The 24,729-nt window shown below is 48.5% G+C and overlaps 10 protein-coding genes across 10 annotated transcripts; 4 read left to right on the top strand and 6 right to left on the bottom strand.

Annotated features, from left to right (window-relative positions):
• Window positions 1-1,606: 1,606 nt before the first annotated feature.
• MCYG_01062 (wetA) lies at window positions 1,607-3,481 on the top strand (the record flags this gene model as incomplete). Its single annotated transcript, XM_002850912.1, has 2 exons — window positions 1,607-1,775; window positions 1,797-3,481. 2 exons carry the CDS (start codon window positions 1,607-1,609, stop codon window positions 3,479-3,481), a joined length of 1,854 nt encoding a protein of 617 aa, XP_002850958.1.
• A 1,236-nt stretch (window positions 3,482-4,717) lies between these two features.
• On the bottom strand, window positions 4,718-5,424 carry MCYG_01061 (conserved hypothetical protein; the record flags this gene model as incomplete). The annotated part of the gene is made up of 3 exons (XM_002850911.1): window positions 4,718-5,082; window positions 5,144-5,260; window positions 5,312-5,424. The coding sequence occupies 3 exons, from the start codon at window positions 5,382-5,384 to the stop codon at window positions 4,718-4,720; spliced, it is 555 nt and encodes a 184-aa protein (XP_002850957.1).
• A 347-nt stretch (window positions 5,425-5,771) lies between these two features.
• Window positions 5,772-7,772, top strand: MCYG_01060 (calponin homology domain-containing protein; the record flags this gene model as incomplete). Its single annotated transcript, XM_002850910.1, has 2 exons — window positions 5,772-5,938; window positions 5,972-7,772. 2 exons carry the CDS (start codon window positions 5,772-5,774, stop codon window positions 7,770-7,772), a joined length of 1,968 nt encoding a protein of 655 aa, XP_002850956.1.
• Window positions 7,773-8,069: 297 nt separating this feature from the next.
• MCYG_01059 (conserved hypothetical protein) lies at window positions 8,070-9,843 on the bottom strand (the record flags this gene model as incomplete). Its single annotated transcript, XM_002850909.1, has 2 exons — window positions 8,070-9,664; window positions 9,756-9,843. The coding sequence occupies 2 exons, from the start codon at window positions 9,841-9,843 to the stop codon at window positions 8,070-8,072; spliced, it is 1,683 nt and encodes a 560-aa protein (XP_002850955.1).
• A 1,452-nt stretch (window positions 9,844-11,295) lies between these two features.
• MCYG_01058 (ORM1) lies at window positions 11,296-11,970 on the bottom strand (the record flags this gene model as incomplete). Its single annotated transcript, XM_002850908.1, has 3 exons — window positions 11,296-11,343; window positions 11,402-11,760; window positions 11,838-11,970. The coding sequence occupies 3 exons, from the start codon at window positions 11,968-11,970 to the stop codon at window positions 11,296-11,298; spliced, it is 540 nt and encodes a 179-aa protein (XP_002850954.1).
• A 798-nt stretch (window positions 11,971-12,768) lies between these two features.
• On the top strand, window positions 12,769-14,961 carry MCYG_01057 (zinc knuckle domain-containing protein; the record flags this gene model as incomplete). Its single annotated transcript, XM_002850907.1, has 3 exons — window positions 12,769-13,518; window positions 13,576-14,431; window positions 14,660-14,961. The coding sequence occupies 3 exons, from the start codon at window positions 12,769-12,771 to the stop codon at window positions 14,959-14,961; spliced, it is 1,908 nt and encodes a 635-aa protein (XP_002850953.1).
• Window positions 14,962-15,142: 181 nt separating this feature from the next.
• MCYG_01056 (YOR3311c) lies at window positions 15,143-16,114 on the bottom strand (the record flags this gene model as incomplete). The annotated part of the gene is made up of 4 exons (XM_002850906.1): window positions 15,143-15,325; window positions 15,386-15,545; window positions 15,628-15,944; window positions 15,980-16,114. 4 exons carry the CDS (start codon window positions 16,112-16,114, stop codon window positions 15,143-15,145), a joined length of 795 nt encoding a protein of 264 aa, XP_002850952.1.
• A 383-nt stretch (window positions 16,115-16,497) lies between these two features.
• Window positions 16,498-17,799, top strand: MCYG_01055 (conserved hypothetical protein; the record flags this gene model as incomplete). Its single annotated transcript, XM_002850905.1, has 1 exon — window positions 16,498-17,799. One exon carries the CDS (start codon window positions 16,498-16,500, stop codon window positions 17,797-17,799), a length of 1,302 nt encoding a protein of 433 aa, XP_002850951.1.
• A 79-nt stretch (window positions 17,800-17,878) lies between these two features.
• MCYG_01054 (conserved hypothetical protein) lies at window positions 17,879-18,283 on the bottom strand (the record flags this gene model as incomplete). The annotated part of the gene is made up of 1 exon (XM_002850904.1): window positions 17,879-18,283. The coding sequence occupies one exon, from the start codon at window positions 18,281-18,283 to the stop codon at window positions 17,879-17,881; it is 405 nt and encodes a 134-aa protein (XP_002850950.1).
• Window positions 18,284-19,194: 911 nt separating this feature from the next.
• On the bottom strand, window positions 19,195-24,227 carry MCYG_01053 (conserved hypothetical protein; the record flags this gene model as incomplete). Its single annotated transcript, XM_002850903.1, has 3 exons — window positions 19,195-19,341; window positions 19,405-20,835; window positions 20,886-24,227. 3 exons carry the CDS (start codon window positions 24,225-24,227, stop codon window positions 19,195-19,197), a joined length of 4,920 nt encoding a protein of 1,639 aa, XP_002850949.1.
• Between the last annotated feature and the right edge of the window lie 502 nt (window positions 24,228-24,729).

The following is a 24,729-nucleotide window of genomic DNA, read 5'->3' as shown; positions in this document are numbered from 1 at the left end:
TAAAATTATTTAGGCTGGGCCGCTTTGTTTGGTCATCGAACGAGAGGCCGTCTGCACCCCCAGGCGGATAAGGGGAGAAGGAAAGCAGAGAAAAAAGCCCATGGGAGGGTCAAATCTTCAACCCACTCATTGTTCTAGGCGGCTCATGAGAGTTAAGATGCATTACATGGACACTCCCATGCGCCATGTACCCCTTGTACTTTGGGGACCATAGCCAGAGACACGGAGTACTAGTGACTGCATCTCCTACCAGTGGAATCAAATGCCCTGATGTCTGGCCAAGGAGCTAAAAGAGAAGCACAGAAGATGAATAACGAATCAATATCGAACACCTCCATCAAGGACGTCGCTGGCGACCCTATCAATGTTACTCTTATTGTCCCAGCACCATGGGCCTTTCCTCGTCGCTTACATAGTAGGGGTGGGTGGAACTGTATGAGACGAGAGTTCATTTCTCGAATTGAAGCACCAAATATGGACATTGTAATGCACCTCCCAGCAAACCACAGTTCCGCTAGAAAAACCACACCGCAGGCACCGATCGATGTGGTGACAGGGTGGTTGACCGCTAGGCAGCTGCACGAGCAGTATCAACCTAAGCCATGGTACACACGATCTACCTGTTACTGCACCAAGCCCTTCTGCTGTACTCTCATCGGGCATTTAGCACCGAACTTACCATCTGTTTCTTTTTTTATCTCTGGACAGACCAGTTCTTGTTTTATGATAATAACCATGAGCTTGGTTTATTATCTTTTTTATCACAAGATATATTACTTTGCAACTTGAAAGAAGGGGAGAACCCCCCATCTTCCCAGCCGTGGAAGCTTATGTCTATTTATTTCTCCTTTTATTATTATTATTTTTTATTTTTAATCATCTGCCCCCAAGAGCCTCGAAGACTGTGCGGTCTTTGTCTTCTATACCAACTTTAAAGTGTTGTTCTTCCCTTTGTTCCCGCAAAAATCCACATGGAATAGCTCAACGGCCCTCCATGGGATGTTCCGTTTCAATCTGTGTGGCCCTGTGTTTCTTCGTCCAGTATCCCTCTGTGTCTAGGAACACCCGTGGACTATTATCTGTACCTTTTTTTTTAATTTCTTTTTTTGTTTTATATACCTGGGGTTGCTCCCCTGGTATCCATCTGCCGCCAGGCATATATACCTCAATTCCAGGAGAAGCGGCAAGAGGGAGATGGTATGGTGTTGGGCTGCTTGCTCATGGCCATCTTTCCACACCAGTGACCGCAGCTGAGCTATTATAAGATCTAAAAGGCGGCATTAGACCCTGCATCAAACCTTTCTACTTCACCATCTGCCTTGTTTCACTCAGAATAGAAACAATACTTGACATCCCACTGGTTAAGCCCCGACATAAAGCTGCGAGATAGACAGACGGAGAGATAGAGAAAGACCTTCCTTTATCACTCACGCAGGAGTTGGCTTTACCCATACCACCACCACACCCCCCCTCTCTCTCGACAGCCGTTTTGCAAGTTCTAAATATTGCTTCCCACGACTTCTCTCCAGCCTGTTGCAGGACCTGCAGGACCATCCACCGAGGAAAATATCCGCTTCACCCAATCGGAAAAATATATTTCTCTACGATGGCCTTATTCAGGCACATGGGATCGAGGACGCAAGCGGAAGACAAAGCCCATAGTTTCCCAGGTCCGATAGATGATTCGTTCCGTAACACATTGGGTCACCATGGTCAGATGCAGTCTCCTAGTTGCACTGCCGACAAAGGCACCGCATTTTCATATGCTGTTGATGGTGATATCCCCTTTCATGCAGGTCTATCCTTGATGAGGAGTGTTGATCTACCTACCCGGCGCTGGACTGCTGATGACAACCTTTCATCTCTTCATTCGGAACTAGCCCTAAACTCCGACACAACACAGTATCACCACACCTTTGACCACACGAGCAGACTATTAACAGTAGGAGGCCATTTTGATGTCGATTCCGGGGTTCTGTTTCAGGATCCAAAGGGGCAGCTTATTGAACGTTCCTCGCGGCCCACTGCCGGCAACTGGATGGAACAACAGCAAGTGTACAAGTACAACACGCCGTCTGCAACAAGAGAACCCCGCCACCATAAATCAAATGAGCCTACCCCGTTGATGAGAAAGGGAGATATATTCTCAGACCATACAACTATCTCGCCTTCTTCCTCACCTTCTCCCGGTACCATGGCTTATCAAGATAACTGGTTTCAACAGCGCCTGGAGAGCTATGACCTTCAACAGATGGTTCAATCCCCGGACTGTCTAGAATCAACCACTGCTTCCTATTCGCAGCAGTTCCATGATAGGCGTGAAAGCCTGTCGCATCTATCCACCGCGAGCAGAGAGTCCAATCGTTCATCCCTTGACAGTACCACACCCATTTCAACACCAAGATATAGCTCGACTGTAATGAGCCACCAGGCTCATAGCCCATCCGTACCAACTACTAACGACAGCTCTGAGGCACCCTGCCAGCAGTATCAGGGTCAATCAGCTATGCCACCGGTATCGAATCATACACCACCGCCTCCACCACCCCCACCGCAGCAAATCCTCCGTTCTCAGCCTTGCGACGTTCCACCTGGGAACTCATGGCAGCCAGAGTCCATAGGGGTCTCTATTTTCCAGTGTTCCCAGCCCAATATCCCGCCTCATGAATCAGAGAATTGGTGGGCAGACACGCCTCCGGCCATCTCTAACAGAAGCTTGCAACCACCGTTCCCCCATGCGAGTTACTCCTCAGCGGTGACATCTATGCCATACCGCAACCAACACCATCGGTTTACTCACATACCAGAGTCCGTTCAGAATTCTGGTCTGATGATAGGCATGGATGCATCTAGTTCTGAACTTAACACTTCTATTCAGGAGCCATCCATGCCAACACCCCAGCTACCTAGGCCCAAAGTAGCATTAACTCCAGGCTACTCGCCTCTTCCCTATATTCCATCACAGCATCAACGGCCTCATCATCCCCCACCCATCCAGACCACCCACACATCCATTCCAATAGCCCATTCAGCGCCAACTATATCTGCTGCTCCTCGCTCAGCTCCCGTATTCAGCCGAAGACTCCCTCCAGGGCACATCTCGCAGCAGTCGCCCAAGTCCAGATACCACGGCCCACCACACCAAAGGCGTGGACAACATGCTCGCAAAGCAGCCAGCTTCTCCGGCCAGGCAACGAAATGCTCCAAACCAAATTCATCCAACAACTCTACCCACAACAGTATTAACAGCGGCTATAATAATGTCATTAACAAAGCTGCTAAGAACGTTTCCTTCGTTAACTTTACGCCAGAAGATAGCCACAAGCTGCTAACAGGGGTAGCTCCCAGCGGAAGCTCCAAGACCAAAGCAAGGCGTGAGCAAGAAGCCCGTGACAAGAGAAGAAAGCTATCCGAGGCTGCATTGCTCGCTGTTCGACGAGCAGGCGGCGACGTTGAAGCTTTAGAAGCTGTGTTCTGCTAAATATGTTATAATGTGCATTTTGGAGTTTGCTTCTTCTCTTTTGACCCATTAACATTCTCATGTATATAGGAACCAGTTCTAATACTACTTCTGGCAAACACAGGCGTCCTGATGATTTTTATGTATCTCCTTCTCTTTTTTATTTTCTGGGCTTCAACATTACACGATGGCTTTTCTTCGGGGTGGCTCACTGTTGTACTTCAGGCATCTTTGCCCTGAACTGGAATGAGTTAAAACTAGATTCCATAATAGCATTTAAATGAATGTTACAACCTTTAGTAAATTACGTGGCGTTGTCTAAAGATGATATTATTCCGTAAATCAGGTTGCAGCACAGTAATATCTTTCATACTAGAGCCTTATTCTCCCGCTCGGCCATCAAATAGAAGAGACACAGCTCACTGAACATTAGGAGAATAGAGACATGTCTCTTATCAGTGCAGGGTTGATTGTTCCTATCTATAGACACCCCTTTTCAAACGCAAAGCCTCATGTTTTGCACCTTTGATAGATATTTAACTATTTGATGCATAGCGGTGAAATTTCAAATCTCCCTAGATACTGTACTTGATATGTTTCAGAATGGATGTAACTGAAGCTTCTTGGATGCTCCCTTCAAACAAATGCATTGCCGCCTGCGTGTCAAACTTTCTCTATGTATACTCACATAACACCTCATCCCTTGATATGTATACGGGTGGAGACAAGAGCATAGAGGTAAACTCGCATGCATCCGTCAGGGGCAGCAGAAGTCCTTTGATAGATTGAAGGTGTAAAAATAAATACCTGAGAAAAGAGGATATAGCCTCCACTGAGTCAAAGATAGCTAGCAATAATAAAATACCCCCCCCACCCTAGATATATATTTATTTATAGACAAGCCCTATGATGAGACAATGGGAACTGGGATAAATGCAAAAAGATTGTTGAATATTTCATTCAGGAGATGCTATGAGCTCCTGGATGCAAAGACAACCGAAACCAGACCTCTTTTCACTCCGGAAATATTAGACGGATAGTGCGAAGTATAGCAAAAGAAGTTAAAAGCGCGGGAGGGAAAAAAATATACATATGTTACAAGATGTAGGGAGTAAATGGTGAGTTTCAGGGGTATAATTGCATTGAAGACCCATCGAGGGATGGTAGTCAGTGCATGCAGCTGCGGCCATCGTCCCTTTTCACCGCAGATACTGCTGCAAGCACAAGGCCAGTGCTGTGCGATCAAAGGAGCCCGGTTTATCTCTTCGAGACATTAGGATTCCACGACTCAGGCTGCCAGTTCTCACTTGGTCCACCTGTTGCCCTATCCCATGGATTCTTCATTCTCTGGCTGCTCTTTGCATCAGAATGCTGTTCTTGCAACACTTCCGCCATTTCAGCGTTTTCATTCGGTCTAGTAGCGTGGTAGGATGACTCGTGTGATTGTAGCGCGGGAGCAGGTTGCTGTGCTGGTTTGTCGAGGAATGACGGCTTACTTGCCCATCTTTCGTCCGCACGCTGGGCTAGATATTTCATCCTTTCTTGCCGTAGGAGTTCATTCCGTTGTTCTTCAATGGTCGGTGGTTCAGGTCGAACGTATCGAAGCCACTGATGCCATTGTGCTGTCCATTCGTTGACTCGTCAGCCCTTCTCATCCACAGAGTCCGTCAACGCCAGACTTACGCGACACTTTCACGTCGGCATAGTGTATCTTTGGACTGGCCTTCACAATGCGCCGAAAACGTCCAGGTTTAAGGGAATCTTTGAATTCCCAGTATGTGTTGCCCGCAAGATCATTCCCTATTGCTGTTGTCAGTCTTCTTTTTTTGAAGCTGAAGAAGGGCCGCGTACCAACGAGGAACATCTTCCTCCAGGGAAGCTTAAGGCTCTTCCATTTGAACCAGAGACTGTTGATCGGACTCATATCTGGATGCTATACTACTCCATATACCGCGCGTCACCGTCTCATGGCTGTTTAATTTGCTTGTTAAACAGTTAAAGATTGTGGCTGAGGAAAAAAGTTATGTGGCGCACCGTTTAAGCCTTAGTTGGGTGGCATCTAGATAAGTCAACTAATACTCCGTGCAAGGAAGTACGTCACTGTCAAAACTCCTCGCTCTACACAACCAACGCTGTAGGAGTATTCATCTTTTCTTAGGCCTCTGCCACTGGAAACAATCCCATCATTTCTCTATCGTCGAGAGATCCAGGCGATGACAGCGGTCTGCTGGCCTACCCCCCACTGAGATATAGACCGCGGGCATCCCACTATTCGACTCTTCCAAGACCAACCCATTGAATCGCGGCAACGATGGCATCAGTCTCATCACTAGACAAGGATTTGCGCAACATGCGGCTATCTAAATACACTCCTCAGGCAGCTAATGAAGTCCGAGACTGGATTGAAGAAACACTACGGGAGAAGCTACGGAATGGTGACCTCCTAGAGGCACTGCGCGATGGAGTAGCATTATGCAGGTAACTGAGTCAAGCCTCTTATTTTACATATAGAGTAACTAACTACGAGCTTGATAGACTGGTAAACCTCGCGGTAGGACCTCCAGGCGTAAAGTACAAACAGTCAAGCATGCCGTTCGTCCAGATGGAAAATATATCCCATTTCCTGCACGCTTGCCAGAAGGCTCCTCTCAACCTACCACCTCACGATGTCTTCCTTACGGTTGATCTTTACGAGGCAAAGGACCCTGCTCAAGTCTTACAGTGCCTGGGAGCGTTCAGTCGCAGGGCATATGCCCTCCAGCCCAGCAAGTTTCCGGGGGCCATCGGGAAAAGTAAGAATGGCACGTTGAGCCCTCAAATGAGCGGATCCAGCCAGGGTGGGCGCTTTGGTGCGCCATACTCTCGACCTCGCGGGCAAAGCAATGTCAGCGATCTAGGACGAACAAGTCCCACAATGGCATCCAGCAGAAGCGGTGCAGCATCCCCACGGACAAAAACCAGCGCATGGAGTAACAAGACAGATGAAGCAACCACGGCTCCCGCTTGGAACATTCACCAGTATGGATATATAGGAGGTGCAAGCCAAGGAAGCCTTGGTGTAACATTCGGCGCGCGACGGCAAATTACCACTCCTGGTCCATCAGTACCCAGTCTTGCAGAGAAAGAGAAACGACGACGGGAGGAAGAGGAGCAGACTAGGCTACAGACAGAGGAAGCAGAGCGCCAACGATCAAACCGAGACGCAGAAGAAGAACGCGCAAAAGCGGAAGAAAAATTACGCTGGGAAGCGGAAGAAAGGAAGTTAAGAGAAAATGAACGGCAGCAGGTTGAAGACGAGAAGAGACGGTGGGAAGAAGAACAACGCCAGTGGGAGCAGGAGGAAGCCCGTCAACAGCAAGAAGAAAGAGAGCTGGAAGAAAGACTGGAAAAGGAGAGGCTTAGTAAGCGAGAGACTGCGGACGCCAGGTTGAACGGACAATTCCTAAGTCAATATCAAACTTCTCAAAGGCCTTCGCGAGGCGTGACATCTCCATTACATGAACAAAAGGCTGCTACATCTAGTGAAAGTGAACGTATCAAGGCATTGGAGCTTGAGCTTGAGAAGGCCAAAGAAAGAGAAAGACAGTATGAGCGTGAACGTCAAGAACTTGCTACTCTACGCGGATCTCCTCAGCCAGATGCCCAACCCCAAGCTCGTTCACCACATCCAGATGGCAACAAACCAATCCATACTCCACAGAAGCCAAGCTATGACTTAGCATCTCAAGAACAAGAGCGTCGGTTGCTGCGAGGTGAATGGAACGTACGCAACAAGGACAAATCGCCTGCAAGCCCGCCTCCGTCACTACCGCCTCGAGATCTTCCCACTCCGCCTGCAATGCCACCTAGGAACACAAATCACCCTACTTCACCTCGCCCTCTACCAGATCCCGCCAACTACGTTAACACAAACCGCACTGATCGATTTTTGCAGGATAACCCTGCCCCTGTTACAAAGAAGCCAGTCTCATACCGGCCACCAGAGTTTTCGTCCACATCTGAAAGAGATGAGGAAGATAGGCGGCGAGTAGAGTCTACGCAGAAGACTCGAGCTGGTGGATGGGCGTCGAAGTCACTACTTGAAAGGGAAATGGAACGAGAGCGTGAACGACAACGTGAGTGGGAAGAGAATCAGAAGCAGACTCAGAATGCAGTCAAGAAGGGCGTCAAGACTGCTGGCACTGGGCCAGGGGAAGGAGGATGGGATGTACATCAGTATGGATATCTTGGGGGGGATAACCAGAATAATGCAGGGCCAGGAATCGGGTTTGGTGCACGACGACAAATTATCGGACCACGCCCGCCGCCATAGATAGTGTGGTCTGCTAAGTTATGTAAGATTGGAAAGGAGGAACCATTGCCTGTGTTTGTAATGGTTTCTACTAAAACGATTTAACGGATTTCTTTGGTATTACTGTCTATATCTATTTAGCCCTCTTAGAACATTTCTAATTGATATTACTTCCTTATAATGATCTCTAGTAACTTGACTATACATACTTGAGGACCTGAAGTCTCTCACTCCACAATTGCGAGAAAATGCTTGCCTGTCATAATAAAGCCATCTCCCTTTCGTAGACAAGCATAATTCTTTAGAGCAAGGTACATATCATGGCTCAATAACAATGTATTCGGGAGGTGGCTCCTTTGGTATGAGAGAGTTGACAAAATAGACCATTCTATCTCCACTCTCTATGAGCCATACCAATCCAAATTCCTCCGTCAACTTCTTATTCTGGCCTCTTTTAATGTCGTTCCGAGCCTTTTTTGATCGAGCCTCAATGCCTTTTGCAACAGCGTCTGTTAGCCTGGGTCTGGCAAAAATCAACCCATTGGCTGCAAGAAGGCGAATTAGAGATTCAAGCAGGAGCGAGACTCTCGCGTTATCAATAACGCTCTGTGTCTTTGCAATGAAGGGAAGGAAACATCTCTCAAGCTTTCCTTGGCTTAGATAGTTTTCATTCGATGCAGGGGCGGCATTCTCTAGAATACTAAACAGTAGCATTTCGCAAAGAGTGGTCTGGCAGGCGGGAGGGAAATGGGTGAGCACAGATGGGGAGACGAGTAGTTGGAAAGTAGGGAGTGGAAGGTGTCGGATAAATTCAACATAGAATGAGTATAGTTTATCCAGCGATATGTAATGCTCCGGTATAGCGTCTGAAACACAAGAGAGAAGGTGTAGGAACCGTTGGCGGATAGTGAGAGACTGTAAGTTGCCCAAATGGTCTAATCTGTCGTACTGAGCACTAATCGGGCCGTCGTCCTCATGCTCGGAAGGAAGTTCATCTTGCCCGGCTCGTTTCTTTGTAGCCCTCCGCTGACGTTTTACTCTGGATTCAACCATATCAGGGCCACCGGAGGTTTTGTGGATAGAGTCATCTTCCTCGTCCTCCTCGAAATCAGGGTTGTCAAGGTAGTCTCCATAGATATCCTCGTCGATATTAATATCTCCTTTTCTTCTTGAAGAAGTCTGAGCGTTATCCTTTGTGAACTCTCGTAATTCGTTACGGAAAATTTCTCTGAATTCACTAGTTGATGATTGGGAACCATCGGCAAAAACGGCCCTTAAAATTCTCCTGTCACGCCCTGTGTAGCTCGAAGTTGTGGATATATAGCTGAATATCAGGCTCTCCGTGAGGACCGAACAGTCCCGCTTCGATGTTGTGTCGGTAACAGGGGTAGCTTTAAACTGATTCTCCCTCTCCTTCCAGTCATCCTCCAGGAGATCGCACATGAACTGCAAAAAGAGGTGCCATCGGGCCCATCGCTTGGGGTGCAGTATAGAGCAGTTAAGAGCCCACCCTACAACATGCCAAAAGTCTTCCGCTCGCGACCAGAGGGAGTTTCCTTGCGCAATATCCAAATTCAATGGTTCAACGTGTGCATGACTAGTACCACTCCAATTCGATTCGCCATCTGTTGCATACCGGCCCTCATTTCGCGAATTGGCAAAGCGATCGAAGATAAACGCATCCCTAAACTGGCCGCCAATGGGCCCTGCAACCTTATTGACTAGTTTTAGTAAATGTAGAGCTGAATTGGATGCATTTAGGTACTCTTCTGACTTGGATCGGGTGGTGGTAGTTGGATGTACGGTCAACGTTGCTGCTAAGGCGAGGTATTGCGCCGGCGGGGTAAACACATTCCCGGAAGCAGTAGAGCTAGAGGACACGATTCTTGATAAGAGACTGAGGGCTTGTGAATCTGTAGGTAGTAAATATAGCAAGAATTAGCTACAGGTGAATTTCTAGATGCAGGTGTATCGGCGATAGTGTCTGCGCAGGGCGGGGCATACAAAGTCTTTCCTCTAGATAGGCAGTGCAGTAATGGCGAAGTTCAGACGGCAGAGCCTTCACCGGGTGATATGTAGGCTCTGAAGCCATGGAGGACAGTAGCCAGTCCCCTTGTGCTGCTTCGTGTCTTCGTTGAAGCTCTGGCGGATCGGAAACATCAAGAAAACTTCCAAGGATCTCCGCCCAGATGATTTTGCAGCGGGAGCTAAACCCAAACCGTCCAGCCTCTTCCTTACATACAACGTCAACTTCAACGTCAACTTCAGGACGAATGTTCGGATGCAGTCTTACATTGATTCTCTATCTCTTATGCATAATTATGCTTGGATTCTGTTTGGTATGCTACTAGGAGCAGTTGCCCTGGTCAACTGCACTGTCCTCGGCATATCTAGGACACAGTACGAAGTACCTGGAACATTGCTATAAGAGTACTACAACGGTCAATGTCTCGCCGAGTACTATCTATACTTAGCATGGAGCCATTGCCAAACTGCTACGGAGTAGCCCTTAATCTTCCCATTTATTTTGTATGGACTATACCATACTCCAACACTGGAAACCCTCTAGGCACTGTCTCGCCTGGGAAATAGGCTTCACACACTCAATCAAGGGAAAGGGCTATATCAGCAAAATTTTGTGGCACTGGTGAAGTCAGTTTCAACATTGACCGGTACTACAAGCATTTTCAACGAGTGAGACATATGGTTGTACCATAAGCGGCAAATATCAGCGCCACAAAAGGACATAGAAGGCACAAAGTTAGATGCCTCACCCAAACTGTGAACGAAAACTGTAGCCACGATCGATTAAAGGGAGCACTATCTGTTTGGGAACCCCAACTTGCTATTGCTCGTGATTCAACAATTCCACTGAATAGAAATTTGGTCTTATATTATTTTTTTTTTGGCAAAAGGAATATCATAATCTGGATGCGACTATTGAGGCGAAACGTGACACTAATTTTGAACTCGACTTAGTCTCCCGACGGAGATATTCATCTGTGCTTCTCGGATATCCAGGCAACCATCCTGGCTAGACGGCTCGGCACTATATCGTACATGGATAACGCATGTCAGGGGTACTGTCAACACATGCAAAAGCCGCTTCCCAGGTTGTCACTCTATATTTAACTATATATTCCGTTCCCCATAGGTACGCTCTCCCCTATTCTCAAACATTCGCTGCAAGTATCATAATTGTAAGTTGTGTTTCTCTTTCTTGCCAAGCTGGATCTTTATCACATGCGAAGACGATCATCCAGCCAGAGTACATGGTGTACGTAAGTCTGTTTTGTTTATCACAGGTTTGTGGACCTTTTCTAATACATTGTAACAGTGATGAATTAATTAGGTAGCTAAGCATATCTGTACAGACTAATGCTATGATGAAAGCTCTCCGTGAAAAGCAATAGTAAAACAAAAGCCCAAATTACGCCAGGAATACGGCCGTTCTCTGGGGAAAGAAAAGAAAATTCGGTGCAAGTAACTTCAAAAATTGATTCTAAATTGATCCTACAAGGCCCCCAAACTACGTTGTTCCTCCTTAATCTTCCGGGTCATCCGCCAACCATCCTATTCGCATGCGATGTGACTGTATCTTATGGTTAGATCCTATAACAGGACGGGCGCAGACATAGGAATTGACTTACTATGGGTAGCTTTGGGATGACAACTCCGAGAACAGCTAAGAAGTTGATAATGAAATATGTCAAGTCATAATGTGTGTAATGCGTACTCAGGAGAAAGAGGATGATCGGGACGCTTAAAAGGAATTTCTTGGCCGGGGTATATTGGTCGCCATTGTCGATTTGCTCCCACATGTTGAGATTATCATAGGCTCCACCGTTGAATTCAAAAGGCACCCCTCTCACCCAGTGGAACATGAGAAACGAGCCGAACATGTAGGATATGTTGGTGAGCGTCCATGAGGTCTCTTGGGATACGCCCGGTATGATATCGTAAAATATCTTTAACGCTATGATCAAGACAAAGTGGATGGTCCAGGCACCTAATAATCATATTGTAAGCGACTTCCATATCAAAACGACAGAGGTAAAGAGTGACACTGGTGCGAAGCCCTCTCACCTTTTGCATTAACCCAATTCGCATTCAGGTTTGGTAGAGCAGCCTGGTCATTTGTATGTTCTATAGATTCTGGGGGTTCCTGGTATATGATACTGCTGGACCTCCTTCTCCGTCCTGTCCTGACCTGACTCATCCCCGTGTCTGGTGCTAGATGAGATGAGGCTTGCGTTTGCCGTGGCTCCAGCGTGGATGAGAAGGAGGTTCTCGGGACGATAAGAGGAGACAGTTTGGCGGTATTGAAAGCTAGTAGCTATAGCCGGTTTTCAGCACAGGGAGGAAGAAAAAGATAAAGACCGCAGCCTATTTTCCCGTATTATATCGACTTATCGAAAGCCTTTTTGAGCTGCTCACTGGCTATAGGGGGGTTGAGGCCACGAAAAGCTATCAGGCGGGGAAGACGAGAGACGTATCCGAAGGATGACAGGGAATAAGAGCGTGTTGCAGGCCAAACAGGCGAGTGGCTCGTAGTTTATAGGAGGGATAGGTTGGGAGAGCAGATGGTGAGGTAGGATTAATATCAGACAGAGAAGATATAGGTAAGAAGGGATGGAAAAAGGATGACGGCCAGACTGAGCCAGAGCAGGCCGACCTTGAATTTATATGCAAGCTAAAACGATAATCCCGGCAGTGCTTTAAGATGTTATGCGACTTGTCGTTTGGAATTCAAAGTTGCTGGTTGGTTTCTTCTTTCTCCTTGTTGGTTTCTTCGAAGCTTCCGAGACATTTGGAGTTGCTGACTAACACGTCACAGAACGTCGGCTCTTTTTTTATTATTTATTTCGACTTCTCAGACAAAAAACAACGAAAGCCCAACGACGACACAAAGGACTCTTCCACAACGCCTGAACAGGTAAGCTGACCGCTGCATCTACCCGGATAAGCCAATTGAATCTAACTCTATTTTAGGGAAAAAAGGAAGGACTAGCCTGAGATGTCAGGCGTCGCGGAAGATGCAGCTTGCGACTCGCGTACCGCGTCTGTTGGCCTTGCGCCGGCCAAAGGAGTCCAGCGGCCCATCTCGCAGGCTGGAGACGCCGGAAAGCAGGCCTCTGCCAACTGGAATAATGTGCGGAAGGGGAAAGTGCGCACCGTGCTTCGACGCCCTGCACCGAAGTCCGTGAATTCGTTTAACAAGGTGAATGGGCAATACTGGCGTAGCGGAAGTGCTTCAGAAGATGAATCGGAAGCTGGTGCTCAGGAAGAGGGCGCCAATAGCCTCGCAAAGGATGGCAGTGATATCGACAGCGAAAGTTCTACGGAAGACACAACTGATCCCTCGGATATTGATGAAAACGATAGCTCCATCTTGTTGAATATGGACCAGCCGAGCACAGAAAATGCGCAGCTAGAATCACAGGTGGAACCACAGCCTGTGTGCATCAATCAGGAGAATGTTGATATGACATCTGTAGCTGAAGTCGTGGAGGAACAAGGAGCATTACTAGAGACGGTACCGCCCGTTTCTAACGATGATAATATAGATGCAGCTGCGCAGAAAGCCTTTAGGTCAAAATACAGCATTACCCCACGGACTATTGCGGAATTGGAGACGGACGATTTTAAAAAGCAGTCTAGGTACATTCTCTACAACTGTACTAGCAACCCTGACCCCACGACCGTTGTTAGATGTACAGACTGTTTCAAAGAAGGCCATTTATCGGATATCTGCCCCAGTAAAAAGGTAAATATCATCATTCAACAGCTACCTGTCTGTGTGCCCTAACTCCTACAAATATAGTGCGAACATTGCGGTGCATGGGAGGCCCATGAATCTAGGTTCTGCCCTACCTGGCGGCGGTGCCAGAGATGCAGAGAACGAGGGCATGACAAAAACTCATGCTCAGCACCTCTTCAGGGGTCAGCTGCAGAAGTCCCTTGCGACCTATGTGGCTCAGACCGACATATCGAGTCCCAGTGTGACTTGATGTGGAAGCTACCGCATGCCATGCACACTTCTGGGAAACTGTTCATTTCCATATCTTGTGCCAAGTGCACAAGCTCCCAGCATCTAATCGGGGACTGTCCATCTTCCAATTGCCCATCGTACTCGACGTCCTGGAGCTTAAAGACATTTGATCCTTCTATCGTCTCCAACATTAATATCTTGCCAGCCGGCGTATCGAGCGACAAAACCAATGGTTCCGTCCCCCAATTAAAAATAAAGGGACGTGCGCAACGTGATCCAACTCCAGAAGAAGATGAATTCCATATTAGATCACGCCCCTATCCACCTCCAGCCTCTCGTTCGAATATCCGATTTGCTGATGGACTAGGCCGTGGGCGGAACCTGGGTCCAAATCAAGACCGCTCCAATGATAGTGGCAGTGATCGCTACACCCCTCAGGATTCTCGTCGCGATTATCGTGAACGTGATCATTATTTTGGTTCCCGCTCTCGTCCACGTTCTCGCTCTCCAGAACCACGGTATTCCGGAAACCAGTATAGACCACCTCCACCGCCTAATTGCGGAAGAGGGCCACCACCTCCATCTTCCCGTAACTTAGGAAGAGACCGAAACCGAGACCGAGGAAGAGGAAGCGGTGGTGGTGGCCATCGTGGTGGAAAAGACTCTTCTAGGCCTTTTCCAAGTCGAAGTAAAAGGAAGGGTAATCGAAATCCCTGAAAACACGACATTTGTCAGAATCCCCGAATGTCAGATGTTTAGAGTCTTTGGACACCTATCTTACCCTCTGTCAGCTCGCCAGGCTGCACCCTAGAAGGGTTGTACAACAGTGAAGTTCGCTGGTCTCTCATACTTGAAGTGAGTCAGCCGGCCAGGTTTACACCATGCACCATTACAGCAACTACCCGTACTTACTTAGCAACGTTGCCAGCTTTGCAAGACTACCTTGTCATGAGTCTTAGCGGTGCTACGACATGTATTCGATGGATTCTTGTAAATACCCAGCACCCCCAATGCCATGAATACGGCTGGAACTTGGATGCCAGCAGAGATACTACCGGTATCCACCCAACATCTCCGGAGATGGCGCCGGACGAGGCACCTGGATTCGCTGCACATGAGACAGAACCGTCCATTATCGTGGTTTCTTGTCAACTCCAGCGTTGGCCGTCAATCGTCCATCTACGCAGTGACACGACGTTAACTATGCTGGATATTTAGAATGTGAAAGCGTCACCATTAACATTCGAAAGGGCCCACTATCAATTATCTACCTGAGAGCCCTCTTCTGGTTGCAATAGAATGCAAATCTCATTGTCTCTACATATAATCATTCGTCATTCGTAGTTCTTCTCTGTAAATCTAGCATCTATGTACGTTGAAGTTTGCTTCATGGTAAGAGTTAAGATCTTTCTCTAACTCCACGGAACCCGTTCTCCAGTATACTGATCAAATCGTCCAGACGCTCGATGCAAAGATCAGTATGTTCATGGTCCTTGAGATCCTGGTTTCGTACATTTAGGAGCAACACAGTCGCCGCTCCGGCTTTGTGTCCAGCCGTCATATCATCCAAGCTATCACCAACCTACCAGGTAGCAGTCAGTTAGGTTATCAGGTTCCCAAAAAGGAGTGATAAAGCCCGTACCATGATCAAATCACTAGCATCCTCGAGGTTCCATGCGCGTGCAATATGCAGTATCCCAGCCGGGTCAGGCTTGGGCATTATATTCGGCGTATCGCGAGTCACAATTGGTGCAAAGACATGAGTAGCCAGATGAGACTTGATAAGATGGTTTACCGGGCCACTTCAAGCATCCAAAGAGGTTAGTAGCTGAATAAGGCTGTAGTCTGTAACCAGGCCAGTTATGCGAAGAGCGGACGACGTACTCAAAATTGCGTGTACACAACGCCCTCTTGACACCCTTAGAATTGAGATAGTCCATGAGCTCGACGAGCCCTGGCTGAGGTACTTGTTTTACCATCGCCTTGCGCTCGATTTCTCGGACAATCGCGATGGCATCTGTCCTCTCCTTGAAGTTTGGGAGGCCTCGGATATGATGAATTATATCAACCCCTTTCTCTATGCCGAGGGCATCCCTAGAGCAAAGTAGGTCAGACATGAGCTTGAATGGAGCCTTTGAGGTATCTTCCAGAGCCACGAGCCATCTTACCGCATCTCTTGAAACATATAATGCTGTGGCAGGCTGTTTTCTCAATTTCAGTTAGCTTGTCTGTACACCAGCAGGCACTGCCTATCATGAAGAGGTAAATGATATGCTTGCCATAGTGTCCCGTCAACATCAAACACGATGCCCTTCAGTGTGGGTACATCGCCTCCATCGGTGTCTAACGGCGCGAATCTGCGCTGTGCCATTGTTACAGATGACAGTATCGACGTTGCAGCCGTGGACAGTAAACGTGGCGTATAACCGGATGGCCTCTTGAGAAACATGAGAGTCTCCGGCTCTGTAGCTGAACTTGCGCCTTTTGAATTTTGATAGTTGACCATCAAACTGCCAAGAAAGACCTCAATATCAAGTTCCTCGACTAATTAATTATATCGTTGACAAATGTTTATACTCCGAAACTTACCCTCCCTTACTTTTTATATTGTGTGTGTGTATATATATATATATAAAGTGAATGTGGCTATGGTAGGTATTCTCTCCTCCAATACTAGTTAACCAGTTACCAACACGCCCTTCTTTCTCATCTCACAGTGATACATTTGCCTTCTAGCAAACGATAAGAGCAGACATGAAGGCGCAAGAGATCCTTACTATTGACAGGCCGGATGCCTCGCAGATGAACCAAGATCTGATGCAGGCTTTCCACGAAGCACTTGAAAAGAATCCTGCTGCCGACCTTTTGTCGGTTATTGGGAGGACATACGTACTCGCCCACAGAACAGTTCAATACCGAAAGCACTCGGAGGCAGGCCGTTATAATCTTCGAGTCATAAATAATCTCTATGACCAGGTTGTTGGCAGCCCCGAACTTAACTTACGCGACCATTTCCCCTCAGACTATGACCGCAGATACAGATGGGCGAAGCCAAAACCAACAGTACTCGAGCCACAGAAGCCAGAGAAGCCGCGCGACTGGGTCTGCGAGAAACTTGATACCATTGCCACTGCGAGTGTTGTTTACCCACTGTCAGACCAGGCTTCAGCACTTCTCGTACAGTATTCCAAATCAAACGATTTTTCTGATGAGATAGCACTTGCGACCTCGTTGAAGCAGTTGATATTAAACTCCGAGAGGCTCTTTGAACTCAGTATTAGAGGGGTTGTGGTTAAGTGCAACGACGACATCGTGATCAAGGCCTTTCCAGACAGCAGAGATCTTACTGAATACCATAACCTTCAATATCTTGCCAACCATGCTCCAGATCTCCCAGTTCCCAGAGTCCATGGCCTGATTATGCTCGGGCACTTCCGCGTGATGTTCATGTCATACATACCTGGCGTAACCATCGACAAAGTATGGCCGAGCCTATCCCATGAAGCAAAAGTGTCTTTGAAGGGCCAGCTGGGTGACATATTCTCAAGGCTCAGACGCCTACGGCAGGACGACGGGTATGAATTAGGAGGCGTTGGTGGAGAAGGAGCAAAGGATTACCGTATCACAGAAGTCTTTGCACACAAAGGAATAACTACTGCAAAAGGATTCAATGACTTGCAATTCTCTGTAAAGCATCGTGCTAGTCCACACTACGTCAAGCTGCTTCACTCGTTTTTGGACGACCCAAATAGAACCCTGCGAGGTTCAGTGTTTACCCATGGCGACCTGAAGAAGTCAAATATCATGGTAAAGCAGGACGCAAGTGACCCTAATCATTATGATATAGCGGGTATAATAGATTGGGAGGACGGTGGATTCTACCCTGAATATTATGAATGCACTACAATATCAAATGGGCAGAGCATTCTAAGCGATGACGATTGGTACCTTTATATGCCAGACTGCCTCTCGCCTTTACAATTTCCCGTGTATTGGCTGGTAGATCGTCTTTGGGGCAATCTCTTGTGGAATTGGAGGACTGATATAGTTCGGTAGAGATCTTAAAAACATCATATCCTCCACCCATCTCATCTCCAATATCACAGTAATATAAAAACCTCGCCCTTCAAAACTCCTACTGCCATGCTTCGCGTTTCGCCTTCAAGACATTCATATTCATCTGATAATCGTTGTTTTCTGCGTTGATAATCCCTTCATCTTCCAGTCCCTCCAGAAGCTCGAGGACGAAATCCTGGCAACTATAATCAGGGTTCTCGTTGCGGACTGGCATATCCCACGCGATATTCTTGATGGCTTCGATCTTAGCGGGGCCAACTTCACATAATTCGCAGAGTTCAATAAGTGAAGCCGAATTACGTGCGTCCGATGGGGTTCTCACGTCACGAAAATACCGTTGGCGGGCACCAAGTAGATGAATGATGGTTTTGTTAGGCTTCTCCTCAGCGTCGATAAATAGGCTCCAGTGTTTGATACCTGGGTTATCGTAGATAGCCACCTTGAGCGGAATGGTAGAGGCCATGTTGGCTTTGGGATGTAGAAGGAGGGAAGTTAAGTGAATACAGATCTCTTGCTCAAAATAGTGTTATTGCTTTGGTTAATCGATGGGATCTCAAAATAGGTACCCGTCTTTCTCTACTCTGTTAAATAGCAATAGATTCATGTGGCTACACGTGAAAGCATCATCCTTTGCGCCTGAATACACATAAGGAAAGAATCGAGTTTAAAGGGTTTAAACAATGCGTTGTATCGTGTAGTATTATAGACAAAAGGCATGAAAATCTAGATATGAGGCTAGAGCGCTCAAAAAGGGGGTTGTGAGTACTTTTCCCAAACTCCGATTGGAAAAGGCCGGAGGTAAATAAGACAATATCATAAATGAATAGAAAAGAGGGGCAGGCAAACATATACATGAGATCATACGTATCAAATGGTACAAAACAACTGGAAGCAATCGGGGGGCCATAGCCGAAAAAAGGGGAATGGAAAAGGCAAAAGGGATGGATTTATTATAACACGCTAATAAAGGTGGGAAGGGAAGAATTAAGGAAGTAAAAAGAGATTCATCATGGTCTGCATAACGTAGGAAAGTCGTAGGTAGGAGTATTTTCGATATGGATCAGTAATTCCCTTTTTCATTTTTGGTCTTTTTTCCTTTTTTCTTTTTTTCTCGCAGGGGATGGGGGATTTTTTTTGTAAGACGTTGTTGGCGTAGGCGAAAGAGGAGTCGTCGCTGAACGCTATTTAATAGGAAAGACTGGACAAAGGCTTGCAGCGGAGAAAAGAATTTTACATGAATTCAATGACGGAACGCCCATGACAAAACAACAAAAAGGACAAGACAAGAGACAGGGGTGAAGGGGGGAAATTAAGTCTCCAAGCGGCCAAGATGGAAGAGCAAAAAAGTAGAATTGAGAGAAAAAAAAACTGCAATCAGTAGTCATCATAATCGTACTGGGTTCGCTGGGAACCCATTGCGCCGTTATTTTTTCCAGAGCTGGTCAGTGGTCGGGGACCAGTTGGTTTTCGTTGTGGGATACCTCGTCCTGGAGAGGATCTGGACGGGGAACTAGTGTTGTTCTACACGTAGACGATTAGTATATATAGTTGTGTGTAAGATGTTAGTAATAGGGCCGAACTTACGACATGATCAACCATACGAGCAGTGCCTTCCCGCATAGCCATACGCTCAGCATAGCTTGGGTGAGGATCATCGCTTAACTTGGATGAGCGTTGTGGGATAAGAGGGCCATCGTCTCTGACTTTTGGTGGTCGAGGGGGTCCGCTCTGGCTCATGACGGAAGAACCGACTGAGTATGCGCCTGCGGACATTGGTCGATGATTGTCCGCGGCACTGGCCGGGCGATCACGGTTGATGGCTGAAAGGGTAGGATTTGATGCCCAAGCATCCGAGTTGGGAGAATTTGGGACTCCATAGTGCTGTGCCTGAGACTCGAGTTGTGTTTGGTATCGAGACGTGGGTCCCTGGCGTGGCTGGGGGTGTTGAAGATTCAAGCTGTCCCTATGAGCTCGATATTTGGGGTTTTCTGAAAGCTGTGATGGAACAAGTGGAGATGGAGGCCGGTTTTCCGTGTTATCCTTGTTGAGGCTCGTGGCGGAACGCAGTCTATCATCGCCACGGTGATCATAGTACTCAGCAGTGGTGTAATTGGCATTTTCCAGGTCAGAGTTGGATCTGGATGCTTCAAATGAGAAGCGTTCTTTACGGCTAGGCTGGATGCTGTTACGGATGTTTTCACCCATGGAAGACGCGGTGGTCCTGGACCATCGAGATATCTTTGGGAAGAATGATGAGCTGCTAGACTTGGTCTTGCGGGGTTTCTCGTTAGACATCTTGGGCGTTGTGTCTGCGCTAGGAGGGGCGGAGGCAATTGGTACCCGCTCAGGGGTTGCCAGCGGGACCGAAGCACCTCGTTTGTGACGTCCGACAAACCGAGAGCCTGGAGGTGTTGGGTTCTCGAGAATCTCTTGCTCATCCCGGGTCAAGGCCTCATCCTCATTTACTTCCATGACGGGGCTGATGCCACGCTGAGAAGACTGCACCCGATTATCACTTGTACGAAGAGGGGAGCTGTTGTACGGAGACTGATCGGTGGGAGCGCCTCGTTCCTGCTCTTCATATTCATCTCCATCCACATTCTCAGCCGAATTACCGGTAGTGGGAGCTCGGCCCTCCTGAGCCGCTCGCAGAGCTTCGACTTCGGTGAGCAGATGAAGAAGCATTTCCTCAATGTTAGTCAGGTCGCCTGAGCTCTTCAAGCTGAGAGTCTTCAATGCTCTCTTGAATACATTCTTTTTCTTTGAGCGCATTTCCTCCTCAAAGTCACTGGATAGCTTGCTGTGGGTGCGAGGAGTGATCATTGGACGTGGCCCACCAATGGCTTTTTGGGTACGATCATGGCCCTTGGTGTTTGCGTCAAGCAGCATCTCATCTTGCTGTGCGATGTACTTCTTCATGTCCTCGAATGAGTTGCGCATCTCAGCGGCACTACGTACGAGGGTGATCAAGATCTCGGTGTCTCTGGCGTTACGCTGAGCATCACGGACAGTCAACTAGAATCTTGTTAGTAACAAATTGACTTAAGGGTTAATTAATGACCTACATGATCCATAAGTGCTACGATATCCTTGGATTGAATCCTATCGATACCTCGACCAGTCGAGCTATCGTATAGTGGCGATGGCATGCCATGAGAGTATCCGCTCAGGTGTCGTTTGTGTTTGTCGTTAAAAGGATCATCGACATCCATGGGGCTTCCTAGTCCGATATCATTTGCCAAGTCGAACCCTTTACCCTTTGGTTCTGGGGTAGCACTGCTATTTGATCTATGATTTGCACCAGAGATGTATCCTTCATCCCTTGGGCCAGGAGAGGCCATATCGAAGTGGTCATTGCCATAGGGATTAGGACCAAGGCTCTTGTCCATATCATAATGGTCACGGCCCGATTCCTCGGTGATAACACCGAGACCAGCCCCGTACCCAGCACCGGCTAGATCTCTAATATCGGCATCGTTGCCTGATAGTTCCCGCTCGGGGGATAGCAGTTGTCTGCCTGATTGAGGAGGGCTTGGTTCATAGGGCCAATGATCGCGGCCCTCATGGGGTACACCGCCAATGGGCCCCTGGATGATGGAAGGGTTGGTGTTAATATCTGATTCGGTGTCCACCATGTGGCCTATTTCAGGTATCGGGCTACCGGAATTTGGCAGGGCACTGGCGCCAAGAATTGGCCTGTCTTCATCATCTTCTTCCTCCTCTTGGTCAGACTGGGTAGCACTGTGTGGGGGTGACGTTACGCCCATACGTTCATGGAATGGACGCTCGTCAACACTGGGTGCTGCTTCTTCTGCTCCCTCTTCTGTTCTTTCTTCTTCTACATCGTCTTCCTCCTCATATGGTTCTTCCTCCTCAGGTTCTGGCTGCTGTTCTTCAAGGTCTGCTTCTCTGGTTTGCTCATCCCCTTCTATTCCAGGTGTGTAGCTTCTGGACGAGCGGTTGATGTGAGGATGTGGCGAACGGGTAGAAACGAGAGAAGGATCCAGGAGAGAAGCAACTGCTGACTCGACTCCAATGGGAGCATGGACATACTGGACATTAGTAGCACGTCCACCAGCAATCTGCTGTCCTTGATCGAGAGGGTCAGTGAAGGTGTCGTCAGTATAGTTCGTCATGTGCTTTGAGTCGATGTCTAGGTCAAGGTCACGGTCGTGATCATGTTCGTCGTCCCCAATGTGTTCGCCATGCTCCCAATAACCGGGAGAATTCCTCTGTGATTCCCCAATATCCAGCTCGGCGCCTTGCTCTTCATCAGGGATGGTTGGAGGGTGACGCCTATCATGGCTATAATCAGCCGTTCGAGTTGACCTGGCTAGATCTGTGCTTGCGGCAGAGGAGAGGGATTCAATGGATAGCCGCTGGGGTTGCTTGAGGCCGTCCTCGTCCTGGCCAGGAGTTAGGCTACGGTCGTGCTGCTGAGTGGTGTCGTGTTCATGTTCGTCAGCTTGGTAGCTAGCCACGCTATGGATAGGGCTGAGGGCCCGGTTATTGGAGAACTCGGCGTCGTCATGCTGCTGGAAGGATTTGGGAGTTGGTGATTCGTTGAATTCCCTGCCCATTTCTTCTGACAAACCGCTACCTTGGCCTCTTAACTCTCTGATGTAATTGTCAGGAGTCATGCGGGCTGGAGAAGCGAGTGCCCGGGGAGACCCTCTCGGGACTTCACCTTCGAGGGCGGTAGCTGTCTGCGCAGACTGCTGAGATAGGATAGACTGTCTGGTCATTTCGGAATCGATGCCGCTGCGGAAAGGCATGGGCGCCACATCGTGTTTCTGGAAGATGAGCTCGGTATCATTGATGCCTCCTCCACGGCTGCCGCTGGCAAGAGAGCTCTTGCTGCGGCGATGAGTCTTCTCCCGTCGACCTAAACTCGAGTTTGAATCGTGATGCCGTAGAGCTGCGGTGGTAAGGGCGGTGCCAACAATTTTGGCAGCTTCAGCATCGCGGAGACCCTTGCTTCTCTTCCGGCTGACGCCTGACACTTCGGTCGTACGGTCTTCGGAGGCACGGCGAGACGAGCTTCGCTCGCGACGCGGGCTGGATCGTTTCTCGCGTCGTCGCTCCTTGGACTTTGACGAGCGGGAGCCGGGAGAATGGACCGGTGTGCTGGGATCAGCGTCGAGAGCTAGGCTTCTAGAAACATCCGGTGCGCTGGAGTGCTTCGACAGCCGCGAGGAAGGGTCATCCTGAGACGACTTATGACCTGCACGACCAGCCTTGACCCGGGCCAGGGGATCGTCTTTTTGGTCCTTCTTGAGCTCCTTTAGCTCTGGAAGGATGAGTCGACGGATGGCATCTTCGACTGTTTCGAGGAGTTTTGGATTGTTGAGAGACGATCGTGAGGTGCCTGATCGAAAGGAGTACTGGTCTCCGTTCCCGTTCTTTCCGTTACCTGAGGCGAGTGATGTGCTGAGATAACTTGACTCGGGGCTCGCCAGGTCCTTGTCTCTGTGCTTCCCCGAGCGTTTAGAGCTGTAGTCGAAGAGAATGTCTCGACTGCCAGTTCCACTCCCCTCACCGTACCGCTGCTTTGACCGGGTGCGGTCTCTGGGAGCGGTGCCACTGATCTTCTCAGCTGCCTTTTGAGCAATCCTCTCACGACTCAGACTACGGCTCCGCCTCCTGGAGGGGGTCTTGAGCAAGTCACGAGACTCAGGAGCTTCGGTCTCGTCTCCGCTGACGCTGTGGCTTCGATGACGATGGGTCTCAGACACGACCAACGGACCATCCAGCATGCTGTCGGCAGGCATCGAGGAGATGTCCGAAGTGGGCTGGATGTACCTGGACGAAACCTCACTGTCACGATTGACTATCTCGATCTCTACCGGGTGGCCACGCGATGCACCTATATCGTCCGCTCCATCGGTCAGGGAGCTCAGACTCCTGTCATCACCACCTCTGTCGACATCCTTTGACGACCTGCTCGGTGTGCTCAGCGAGATACGTCTGGTGTACGATGGTTTCCTGCCTCCGCTGTTTTCACTGATATGGATACGATCGGGGTGGTGATGGTGGTGATGGTCTCTATCCCTCTCCTTTTTTCGGCTGGACGAGGGTGTCACCCTGACCCTGACGCTGGGGCGGGAGCTGATACCGCCTCCACCGGAACCCTTCTTGCCGCCTTCGAAGTACTCTATGAGCAAAGATGTCTGCGAGTGATGAGAGGAGCGGGACATCTTGCCGTCGTCACGGTCCCTGGGTCGAGAAGAGCGACGACGGGTGGAGATGGTGATGGGGCTGCCATCTTCCGGGATGGAGTAGGACGTCTTGTCTGTCCGGCGAGAGACGTCGGTGGCCAGGTCGGTGCCGGTGGTGCTGGCGATGGTGGTATCGAGATTGGACTCCGTGGGAGCTGGGAGTATGGGTCTGCGGGTGTCGACACCCATGGCGTTTGACGGAAGAGAGGCCCTTTTCTTACTGTTCCCAACAGGCCACTATCATAGTCAGAATGAATGGCAAACGGGTATATAGCCTGTGTGTATCTCTTATATATCTCTGTCAATACCCTCAGATAGACACAGACGGACGTTTGTTTCTTATTGCTGGTTGTAGGTGGTGCTGTTTGTCGGTGTAGTAATTGAACAACGGAGAAAGACAAGAAAAGAAGCCACAGAAGCTACCCTCGTCTCTCTCTCCGTGATATTTCTTCTCACTGGTAAAAGGCGAAAAAAAAACAGAACCTTTATCTTTTCTTCCCTTGGTGAGGCGACAAGTGACTGACTTGGGTTGATGGTTGGCGGTGGTTGGTTGGTCTGCTTTGTTGTCAAACCCGCGGGCGCGGGCCGTGGTCCTTGTGAGGAGGAGGAGAAGTGAAAAAAAAAAAAGGAAGAAGAAGGTATATAATTACAAGAAGGTAGCAGAGTAAAAGAAAAGACCAAAGACCAGAAA

Source organism: Microsporum canis, genomic scaffold, assembly GCF_000151145.1.
Source record: "Microsporum canis CBS 113480 supercont1.1 genomic scaffold, whole genome shotgun sequence".
Taxonomy (NCBI): Eukaryota; Fungi; Ascomycota; class Eurotiomycetes; order Onygenales; family Arthrodermataceae; genus Microsporum; species Microsporum canis.
Note: the sequence above shows the minus strand (reverse complement) of the source record. Positions and strands in the feature narration are given on the sequence as shown.